The sequence below is a fragment of the Eupeodes corollae genome, chromosome 2 (genome assembly GCF_945859685.1).
Source record: "Eupeodes corollae chromosome 2, idEupCoro1.1, whole genome shotgun sequence".
Classification (NCBI taxonomy): domain Eukaryota; kingdom Metazoa; phylum Arthropoda; class Insecta; order Diptera; family Syrphidae; genus Eupeodes; species Eupeodes corollae.
This window is the reverse complement of record NC_079148.1, coordinates 137372251-137384729: the sequence shown is the minus strand read 5'-3', so window position 1 is coordinate 137384729 and position 12479 is coordinate 137372251. Positions and strand designations below refer to the sequence as shown.

Sequence of the window (12479 nt, the reverse complement as noted above, 5' to 3'; positions counted from 1 at the left end):
AGTCGGTGCCACATGCCACACAACACGGGCAACAATGGTCTTATTGAGAGGCGAGTTCGGTGAAATCACTTTGATCGTGGGAATTTACGCCTTTAGACTATTTTTTGGTGGGGCTATGTTAAAGTTCATGTCCATACAGGCAAGCTGGCTTCAATTGACGCATTGGAAGACAACATTAAAGCATTTATTCGTAAGATACCGAGCGAAATGTTGAAAAGAGTATGCCAAATTGGACTAAGCGGATGTACCATTTGAGGCACGTTCATGGTCAACATTTGCATAAAATAATCTTTTAAAATTAAGTTATATGGACCGTACAATCGATTCAAATAAAGATTTCATGCATTTTTTAAATTGTATGTGTTTTTTTGGAAAATTTTCTTAAAGGTTTTTTTAGCAATATATTTCAAAAACTTGATGTTGTAGCCTTGTTACATGTCTGACTCGTAACAAAAAAAAATACTTTCAAAACTTTTGGCCTTTTTCTGTAAAAGAACCGTTTTAGCATAAATGATTTAGCGTTTAGTTAAAATTTATGAAAGACAGCTGAAATCTTTTCGAAAATAGTATGAAAAACTATAAATATTGTAACTGAATATTGAAGGCAGAAATTAAAGATTATGAAAAATATCATGTTTTCATTTTTACAACTTCATTGTGATGCCAGAAGTCTGAAATTACAGATGTTTCTCGGGTGTCAACTAATTTAGATGACAAAAAAAAACAACTCATGCATTTAGATAGCTTCAAAAAGACTTATGTATATACATACAGTTGTGGACAAAAACTTAGCACACTTGAAGAAGATCGTTATTTAACTTGTATTAGTTTTGTTCTAATGTACTTTTAATTTTATGCAGTCATTGAAAACCATATTAAAAACTGTTACTCTAAATAAAAAAATTCATTTGCGTTTTGAGAAAAAGTGCATATGTTTTTAATTCGAGCTTTTTAGCCGGGCATAAATTTAGCACATATTAGAACTAATACATTTTTGAATCCGTTTAGTTGAAAAAAAGTGCATTTTTCGAGGTAATCTGGTATAATAATATCAACTTATTAAATAAATCAAAATGTACTAAAATCGTCATGGCAAAAGGACAATGGTGCTTAGAAGATAAACAAAAAAGGAAATGACAGATGAATGACGGGGGAAGGACAGTTTCTGACACATCCAAGAGTGCTGAAAAAACATTACGCGGTTCCGTTGCCCAGCAAAAGCCAATCGTTTCAAAAAAAAAAAAACTTGAAAGCCAGGGGCTCTGGCTCTTTAATACGTTTCGAAAGCCAATCCAATTCGAATGTGATATTCGATTCGTTTGTGAATTCGTACTCTGTAAAATGTTCGAATCGAATAAAACAATCGTCTAGTACTATTTATACTTATCGAATAGATTTGTCGAGTCTCGAAGTATTTCTTATGAGATTTGTCAAAGTAAAAATACAAACAAAAATCAAAACAAATCACAAAATTAAAATCAGTCATTATTATCATTTGAGAATTATCGTAATGACTTTTTTAACACTTCCCTCCACATTGCCACATTTCTCTTTTTAATTCAAGCTTAGAAATTTTAAGCTGATTTTTTTAATATTCATTTCGTTTTTTGTGTTGAAATTTGTCTTTTGCCAAGGTATACTTTTTTTCCTTCAAGTCATACGAATTTCATCATAATTTCAAATTGCTTTTGTTTGATATGCACATTTTTCGCTGATGGATTTCCTGTAATGGAATTTATTTGCTTAGATTTTGAATAAAATTATAATTTTCTTACTTATATTTTATCTATTTTACAAAACTTAACACAATTTTCCTTTTGTGTGGTGTAGAAAAAAAATTGTTGTTTTCGAATGCTAATGACATTAGGAAACGTATTGCCAGGTACGAAAAATTCGAATGCGGATTTGTCATTCCGTAAGTACTAGATTTCTTATACGCATTAGAAATAGAGAGTACAAAATATTCGTTTTCGAAAATATTTACTTTCGAAACGCATTACAGATTAGTTAGCAAAAACAAATTTGAACAAACTGCTCAGTTTTCGGAAAAACGTACTTTAGAATTGAAATTCTATCGGTTTGGTTCAGATGGCAAAAAGTATGTATGGCGTCCACAATTCTCGATATACTGTTAAAGCGGTCAAACATGATGGTGGAAATGTTATGGTCTGGGCTGCATTTTCCTGGCACGGTATTGGTCCTATAGTTAAAAATTGACACAAAAATAGTCCAACATGTCTACAAAAGTATCCTGGTACACCATATGATTCCATTTTCATGATAATGACCCTAAGCACACATCACAACTTGTGAAGAATAGGTCAATAAAATTAACGTTATAAAGTGGCCAGCAAGTAGTACCTGTGGCATGATGGTTAGTGCGTTGGACTGTCATGCCAGAGGTCTTCGGTTCGATCCCTGCCTATGCCATCTAAAGTCTTTTCACGGGTACTGCCTCTTTCGATAAATTGACAAATTCTCCAAAAGTAACTCTTGTCATAAAAAAGTGCTTTCTCAAATTAGCCATTCGGATTCGGCATATAAACTGTAGCTCCCCTTCATTCCTGACAACATTAATCGCACACAGGAATGGTTGAGAGTTGTAAGTCACTAGGCCTTGGTTCTCAACGGACTGTTGCGCCACCCAATTTATTTGTTTTATTTATAAAGTGGCCAGCGCAATCACCCGATCTTAACCCGATCTGAAATTTGTGGAACAATGTGGAACATCACCATGGAAAAAGAAAACCGAAAAATCTGCAAGAATTATGGCAGTTCTTTCAAGATGCATGGCATGACATTCAAGACAACGATGTGTGGCTTTGGTTGAAAGTTTGCCTAGAAGAATCAGTGCAGTCATAAAAAACAAAGAAAAGCCCTACAAATACTGAATCTTCTATAATGGTAAGTTGCATACATAAAAAGTTATCCGTCTAAAACTTAAAGTGCGCTAAACAAATGTCCAGGTAAAAGAAGTTGTTTTACCATTTTTTTCAATTCCTTTTCTTTTTAGTAAAAAGAAAATTGAAATATCCCGTCATTTTGCATATAAATAAAATAAGCTTGAAGCTTGCAGTGCCAAAAAAGCTATTATATACAAGATTTTTCATTTCATCAATTAAGTGTGTGCTAAATTCTTGTCCACAACTTTATGTATGTACGTGTTTTTTTAATTTCAAAAACTAATATCACATAAACTGAGTTTTTGAGTCCTATTTAAATTAAGCCTATCAAAACTCACTGGGAAAAGTGCAATTTGATTATTAGGAACAAATTTTAGTCGACTAGTGTTTTTTAATGTATGCTAATCACATCAAGAGTACAAATGAAACTTAATAAAAATGACCAATCGTTTTAAAGTAACGTGATTTGGCTTGAGGTCAAAAAGAAAAACGCATGTTTTGAATAAAACTCATGTGTCTATTTTAAATTCATAAACCTCAATTTTTTTAATTTTTTCGGATGTTTTTTTATTTCTGATAATTCAATTGACATTTATATTGGTATTGTTATAAAAATAATAAAGATTAATTTAACTTCACCTTAGACAGCAATATGCAATTGGAGATTAAACTGTACATGTTATCGTTATTTTGCCAGTGAAGACACACACTGCTTGATATGACAGAAAAATAAAGCATGATAACACATTCGGCCTTTAATAATATGGTTTGATATTGATTGCAACAGTTGACGTATATGTTGACGTTACATATTATTGACATTCTTAATTTGGATTAATGTTTTGGATTAATGTTGATTTCATAACGAAATGGTTATCATTTTTATTTTCTACTTCGATGAGAACAACAGGCTGCGATTACGTGATATATTTCAAATTAAAAAAAAAGAAAATTAAAATAACATCGGCTGAATTTTTTTAATTTATTCAGCAATTCAGCACTAGGAAATAAAACAAATTTCTATAGCTTGCAAAATGTGAGAATATGAAATTCTATTAACGATGATTCATAGTTTTAATTTGTTTTGCTTTTTAAATTCATGGTACATACCTGGCAACGACATTCCAGGTGATCGCGTATACTATACATACACATACATACATTTATCGACTTTGAAGTTTAACTTTACCTCCGCATGTTTACATTCTGTATGGTTTTTTTTTATGGCCATGTGGAGGTTATTCAACGATTCTTAGCGGAACGGTCATTTTTGACGAAACGAAATGAAAACATCCACGAAATGAATGAAAACAAATTTATTTTCATTTGATTAGGTTCTTTTTTGTTTGTTTTTATCATTTAATTATACTTTCGATATGGGATTATGTAACAGGAGAAATGTGTCATTTCGAAATTCGAAGTGATGTCATGGCTTGGCTTGACATGGTATGTCATAGCTGCAGCGTTGTTTTTATTTTTATTTGAGCCTTAACAGGATGTTGGCGCCTCTATTTGCACAATACGTTTTGTTGTCGTTGGAATTTGAATAAGACCAAATGAAAATGAAATATGAGATCGGTAGGTATTATTATGGCAGTTGAATTTGTTTTCTTTTTTTATTTTATGGACTTCGATTAGGCATTGCGTCGATTGTTATTATGAAGAATGCTTAATGTAGGTAAGCCCTGTTAACCATTATGTACATATGAAGGTATGTAGTTTGAAATGACAATGTTTTGATTTTTTGTTTTCTTTGTGGTGATACTTTGACATGTAGTCAATTGAATATTTTAGGTCAAATAGTTTAATTTATTTTTATTCAAGCTTATTTAGCTATCATTAGTGTCAATGCAGCAAATAAGTCACTTAAAAGATATTACAAAAAAAGGTGTTTTTTTTTTAAACCTTTGAAAACATATAAAATATAGGTGTTTCTTTTAAATTGATATGAAATTTACTTTATTTGAAAGATTCTGGCATTATAATTAAAAAATGATTTTTGGCATACGACCATCACGGTTGGCTCGGAGGTAGTCTTATCTGAAGATCCAATTTTGGATGAGTTTTTCCAACACGACTTCACATTCAAATTCAAAAAATAGTCAAGCGGAGTTAAATTGCACGATCTTCACCAATCTGTAATGTGCAACTCTGCGGATACCCAACGTTTTATTTAATAAATCGATTGTGGCGCTAGTTGTGTGACATGCAACTTTCTTCACAATTGAAAGTAACTTTCTGGCCACCAACGTTTTTAAAAAGTACAATCCAAATATTCCACAAACCAATGAACACGCCAAAAAGTTCATGTTTATAAATGTAACGGTTTCTCAACATACACTTGATAACCATCAGTTTTATTTAGTGTGCATAGTACGCAAGTAAATGAAACAAATTTTTTCGGCGGTCTCCAGATGTAGAGCAAAATGAAAACGAAAACCACAGCGGAAAAATATTTGTGGAGAGTTCTGTCAGCTGTCTAAAACAATTGACAAGTTCTGACAGCTGCTGGTAAACAAAAGTGAAAAAGAGTTATATTTATTAACATTTTATTGAGCAGTTAGTACATAGTTTTTTTTTTTCATTTCTGCAGCTACATATATTACTCCAGAGGCTCGCAACGGCTGAATTATTTTTGTGAAGCCTATGCTCCAACTTCCAAATAGCTTCACTGGCTTCGACCAGTTTCTTTTTTTGCTCCGAAGAGAAATCAATTATTTTTTTTCGATTTATTTTTTTGAATTTGAAGTTCACTGCTCGTCTTCATCACTTCTTGCACATCATCAATAACATCTTCAACATCCTGAGTTTCCGATTCAGAAATGTATTGTTGGAACACATTAGACAAATCCATTTTATTTTAAATCAAATATAAATAAAAGTCAAAATTTCGCAAGCAATTAATATGCCGGACAATTAAATTGAGAACGAAAAGAGTGGAGAATTGTACTAAGAAATCTAGTACAGCTATCCACTAAAATGACACATTTCGTCGTTCAGCAGCGTACTGAAAAACGAAAAGCACAGCGAAATTTTTCATTTATGATTTCGTCATGTCATTTTTGTATGGGAATTTTCGTTTCGCAGCAAAAATAGATGATGAAAATTTTGATCAACTGCAATCTTGTTTTTGGCGCATTCACCGAATTTACGCTTTATAAGGTGATCCTGTGGCTTCAATTGTTAATATGGCAAACCAAACTGAAAATAAATCATTTGACAGCTAACAAAATGGTTGATAGTTGAAATGGTGTTGCCAACTTCAAATTCTATATCTCTAAAAAATAGCATATTAAAAAAATACTTTTGTTACTTTTTTTAAACATAAGGTACGTTTGTTCTTATCGAAGTAAAATATGATTTAAAAGTGGAAGTAGGATCAAAAAACGGATACAATTTTGACACTTGCTCGAGTCTCGAATTTAAATATAGCTAAAATTAAGTGCGTTTTTTTGGAATTCCATACATATTGCAGTGAGAAATTGCCAACAAAACGATCCGCAGTAGCCAGATTTTTGTATTTAAAAATTGGTACAACAGAAAGAAGATATGTCAGAATAATAATGAAAAAAAACACAATGGAAAAAAAAATGTTTGTGAAAATCAAAAGTTAAAATTTACTTAGTAAAAAAACTAACTAAAACTAATAAAATTGGCCATTTTCAAGAAGAAATGGTAAGAAATCATCTTGAAATTGAGATTCTATAAAAAAAGTTCACTCAACAATTGCTTCAAGGCGGGGTTTTGTTCGTAGACTACTACATTAACATGTGGCGTTGAAGCGAGCTTGAATATCGCCTTAATTCTTTATATATTTGAATCGAGTTGAAATGGGCTTTATTTGATTAGATTCCCGTCGGAGACGAGTCAAAATTTGAGAACAAAAACCTGTGTGGAGGAGTTGGTTTAACATTCATATTCTTATATGGTGCTGAACTTATCAGTTTTTCATTGTTTAATACTAATCAAACTATCTCTGTTGCACTTCATACATCGAAAAACTATTTGCATTTTAGAAAGTGCTGTCATACTTAATCTTTTTTTAATCTTCTTGTGATCTTGTGAGGTGGAAACACCAAAAAGATTTATTTTATCTAAACTGAGATAAGCCTTTGGTGGAAACAGAGCAAAACTTAATTGTTTTTTCTACTGTTTTCTCTTGAAAAATAAGCCCAGTTAGTCCATTTTCATTTAAAAAAATAAATAACATCAACAGTAACAGATTGATTTTTTCCCCAATGGAAAACACATACGTAAATCCAAATGCACAACTACTCTACGAACATTTGAGTTGTCAATTTAACAGAGAACAGAGAGGAAATATAACAAACTAGGGAAAACAACAAAAAAGCAGGATATTTGTTTATTATTTTGCAAAAAGTTAGTGTCAAAAATTATAGCGCCATCTATTACACGCGAAGACATACACCTATGAATGTAGAAAGAACAAACAGCCCTATTCTGCTATTCACGTGGATCGTATATTCGATTCATCCATTCGATTTCCTTTCACACTGCCTTTGCATTCTGCTATCTATCGGGTGAACTACATTATCCCAAACCAATTTGACATTCAAATAAACAGCTGTTCATGTAAAAATCTTGGGAATGTTGGATAGATTGTTTTGATTCATAAAAAAATTAAGTTTAATCAATCCACCTAAACAGAATAATTTCTGCAATTTTTGGAAATGGACAGTATTGGACTTTTTATTCCAATTGTAAGCAGAGGAATTAGAGAATCCTCAAACAGAGACCTTCGGAGAAATGTTAAAAAGTGTCTTCCTTCCCCTAAAAATGATAATATTCTTTTATTTATAAAACAAATATTCTTAATTTAGCAATAAATTAGTTTTCCCTAACATTATGCTTACAAAGATTAACAAACCAGACATGAAATGAAAAATACGCTGCATTTTATATGCGGGTCTAAATTGTATAGAATGAATGATTTCACGTGAATATAGAAGAATACTGTGCAGTATTACAGACGTTACCGACATACACAGATTCACTTCAAATGAATAGCAGAATAATGATTAGTGAAAATTTGAGTAAAATTCCCCCCGATGAATAGCAGAATAGGCCTGATAATCTACAAACAAATTCCTTTCCCTCAGGAATATCAATTATTCCTTATATTTTCTTTACATATCTTCTTAAAAATTGTCCATTTTATTGAGTTAAAATTAGGTCTAGTCTGCATTTCCCTAATTTGTTTACGATATTATTATAAATTATTTTTTGACAATTGTTCATTTGTATCAACTTTCAAACATAAAAACTGAACTACTGGGGATGGGTTTCTGTCATTTTTTTAGTGTACTAATCTAAACTCAAAAACGTCACTTTGAATATAATATGTAAGTACGTAAGATTAAATCAAGCCTACAGTTAAGAGATTCATTACAGTGATAAGTGAGATTGTTCATCATTGACATTACAGCATTTTTGTTGTTGTGATTCTTTGTAGACATAATATTCTCCACTCCTATCCTAACTAAGTGAATGACACTTTGTGACCGCAATTGTATAAGTACGAATGTTAAATGCTATTGATTGAGAGAAAGACTATACTTAAATTTATTGTAAATTTAATTCCAACCCTACTTGTACTGTACAGTGTTACAGTGCATCAATGGCTGTGCATAGTGTTCAGTAATCAAATGAAAGAAAAAACTAGGTCTGTTTCGTGCAACAAGCTATTGCTGCCACTGATGGTTGCTAGATGTTGCTGTCAGCTAGCAGCCAGCAGTCACCCGTCACCGTCAATGGCTGCCACAAATTTTTTACCGGCACTAAACGACCTTGTATTTCAGTTTATTCTACTTTTGCACTCTAATGCCATGATTTGTGTCAACCAAACATGAAATCAGTTACAAAAATGCTTTCAAAGGTCATACAGAAGAGAGTCTCGATTGAAAGAAAAAAGAAGAAACACAAACGAACAAAACATTTTAATCCGATGCTAACCGTCGTCGTCGTTACCGTTAACGTAACCGTTACTTGTAGCTTTTTATATGAATATTTTTTTTAAGGAATAATTATTGGAAAATCTTTTGAATCGAGCACAGTGAGAGTCTTTTATTATAGATACTAACTTCTTTTTGTTGTTTAGTTTGACAGATAGTTTTGGAAGAACAAAAGGTAATTGAAATGACATCAATTTATGACATTGATATTGTTGTATATTGATTTAAGGAATTTGCAAAACATGGAAAGCAGTGAATTTTTTTAAATCTTTTTTTAAACAAAAATTGTATACATATGTCAATTATTATGAATAAAATAAAGTTTGTAGACTTGTTAAACCTTAAACTATTTAAAAATGTTTCGTTAAGATTTCTTTACACTTACGCTTCGCAATATGGAGATTTATTGTATCCTTTGTATGTTTTCATATTTAATGTCATTCCACATTCCGTACATTTGAAGCAGGTTTTGTGCCATGTCTGGAAGAAATAAAAATAAAATATAATTGATTAAATTTTAAATATCACCAATTATCTGCCTCATCAAGTATTCTAAACCCACAATGACACATTCTAAAATTTGATGTTATTTAGGTAAATTAAATTTTATAATGATAGGATAACAATATTATAAACGACTCTCCTAAGTATCAATTAGCTTCAATTCATCTAGTTTAGCTTTCTCTATATAAACATGTACAAAGCTAGACACAAAATAACAACAACAAAATAAACGAAGCAATATGTTGTATTCAAAGATTTCCTGTATTCCATTTTGTTTTTTTTTTTTTGTTATTTACCTCGCATACTAATCCACATAATAAGCGTGGAAAGTAGGCAACAGCTTCCTGCCAATTTATTGTTGAATGAAAAATAAAAATGTAAAGAAAAGAAAGAAGAAACAACATTCATCATTATATTGCTTGTTGTAAATTACAATCTAATGAAATTATCTCCAAAAAGGTGAATTTATTGTTTACGCAAGAAGTTTAATTCATAGTGATTTTTTTTTGTCAACGGATTTGAGTTGAAGAAAATTTCTCTTCTTAAAAGTAAAAGTATTTGCATATTTGACATTTGACTACTGCCATCTATTGTAAATAAAAAAAAAACAGTCTTAATGACGATCGTTATATTTGGTCACATTTGACAATTACCATAAAATGCGTTAAAAAGTCGTGTGCGTCGTTGCCGCGCTGCCATCTGTCATCACAGTAACGGCAGCTAGCGGATCCGATGTGATTCGGGTTTAAATGGACAGGCATATTTTGCTTTTGATATTTTCCTTCTTTTTTTCTACTAACTTGTCATTATTCTTCACCTTTTCTACCACGCAGTATGGTGTTTTCACTTTCACACGTTGTTGTAAATTGTATTTGCACACGGAAAACCAATGCATTAAAGCAAATGTGTATATCCAGCCGCAAAATATTTCTATAGAATTATGTGTCTGTCACTGATGTAACCAGTTCCGTAGTAAAATATGGTTGACGTCTTCTTTGGCAAGAAGTCGCGTAATGGAATGGTTATAATGGAGGGGGAGGGGGCTGCAGCAACAAGAAGTATACAAAGCGATGGAGGAGGTGTTGTATAGTTGTTACATGACACTTAGGTGTGTATTTCCTTCAGCCCAATATGTATACGATGGAATGCGATGATGAATTGCGAAGCAGTGCAACTATGAAGTCGAGATTTGTATATTGTCAAGAATGTGTGGTGCATTTTTTTTTTACATGTTGGTAGACCCCTTACTCCTCCCTCTCCTTCGCTGATCCCCTTCCATTCTCCCGAAATCAGAAACAGAATGTGTGTTATTATGTGGCAATAATGTATTCTTTGTTATGCCAAATTGTCAAGTGATAAGGTATTTGAAAGTTACAACAGAAATGACATTTTTGAAGCAAGGTTTATGTGTAAGACAGCTGTTTTTTTTGCTGTCGGTATTTACTCTTATGTAATTATTATAATAAGCTTTCCGGAGGCACTAGGAATAAGAACTCTATGGTATACTCTTATGGCGTTTATGATATTCAATTTGGATGAATAAATAAAACGAACAGATCTTATATCGATTCTGATGTTTGTGTACGAGTCACGATTGTGTTAGTGAAATGTGGTTTGATTTCAAAATTTTCATTTTTATTGTATGATTGCGTTGGGGATTCTGATTTCAAAATCGAATGTCAAATTTAGAAGAAAAACTGTCAATTTGTGGGATTCATAAGGTTTCAATATGTCAATTTCAAACACCATAAGAAAAGCGGTGGATTTCAAAAAAAGGTTATAATTATGTATGTATATGTGAGATGTTTCGCTGGTTGCTGTTTAAGGTTTGACATTTGAGAATGACATTTTTGGATATGAATTCTATAGTACTATTATGGTTAGGTTAGGCTAATTAGAAACGATTTCGTGTTCAAATAAAAACATAGATTTTCTCATTCGATTCTTCAAATATTGACTTTTATTTATTATGATTTGGAATATTTTTATATTTAAACCTCGAATTAGAAACTTAGAAAAATGTCAAACAAAAAGTAAGAAAACAAACAATTCTTTTGGGTTTTGTGATTTAAAAAGGTTAATATTTTGTCGGAAATCCTCTCTGCTTCAAAACTGCTGCACAAAGATCTTGGCATCTTTTAGCTATAGTCGCATACCAGGCTACTTTTACTCTTTCGAATAAAGTATCCAAATTTTGAAAGTTTTGAGTGCTTACGGAATTTTTGACTTCATCCAATTGATGCTCCATAGGATTTAAATCCGGACTTAACAATGGCCAGTCAAGTACTCGCATAGAATTTTGATCAAAAAAATGTTTTATAAGTTTTGCAGTATGCTTCGGATCATTGCCTTGTTGAAAAGACCAAATGACCGGCATATTTTCTTCAGCCCACGGTAGCATTATGTTCTCTAGTATCTCAACATATTTCTCGCTGTTAAGAATTCCGTCTTTACGATAAATGGGTCCCAAGCCGTTCCAAGAAAAACATCCCCAAACGCAGATTGAACCACCGCCATGTTTGACTACCGGTGAAATGTACTTTGGGTTAAGTTCCTTACATTTTGGGCGTCGGACGTACTTTCTGCCGTCGGGACCAATGCGATTTATCTTCGTCTCGTCGCTCCACAACACAAATTTAAATCGATTCACCGTCCAATCGGCATGTCTCTTGGCAAACTGGATGCGCCGCTGTCTTTGAACATTTGTGACTATTGGTTTCTTACGTCAAATCCGTCCATGAAGTTCAGCTTCAACTAAACGACGGGAAACAGTTCTTTTTGATATGCGGATATCAGAATCGTCCATTATTTCGCGCCGAATGACTGCTGCACTTCTTCTAGGATCTGCTTTTGCCAGGCGGACAATTTTTCTATCTGTGTGAACTGATGTTTTCCGTGGTCTCTTTCGGCGCATAACATTGTCAGTGGTTTTATATGGGCAACGGCACCTAATCCCATCTTTTTGAAACAGTTAAGCTGGGTTGCAATTTGTTGGTATAATAAGCCAGCTTTATTAAGCTCTACAATAGCGTTTCGGATTTGAAAACCTCCTGCTCAACAGCTTTTTGTTGGAAATGGATATTTTTTATGATAATTAATT

The 12479-nt window shown here is 32.3% G+C and overlaps 1 protein-coding gene across 2 annotated transcripts in view; it reads right to left on the bottom strand.

The window, feature by feature from the left end:
* The window catches only part of LOC129944267 (LIM and SH3 domain protein Lasp), a 71784-nt gene that overhangs the window by 9164 nt on the left and 50141 nt on the right, over positions 1 to 12479 (bottom strand). For both annotated transcript variants that reach the window (XM_056053593.1, XM_056053594.1), the window contains exon 2: positions 9261 to 9355. In XM_056053593.1, the coding sequence (XP_055909568.1) occupies positions 9261 to 9355 (95 nt within the window). The remainder of the gene's footprint in view (positions 1 to 9260; positions 9356 to 12479) is intronic.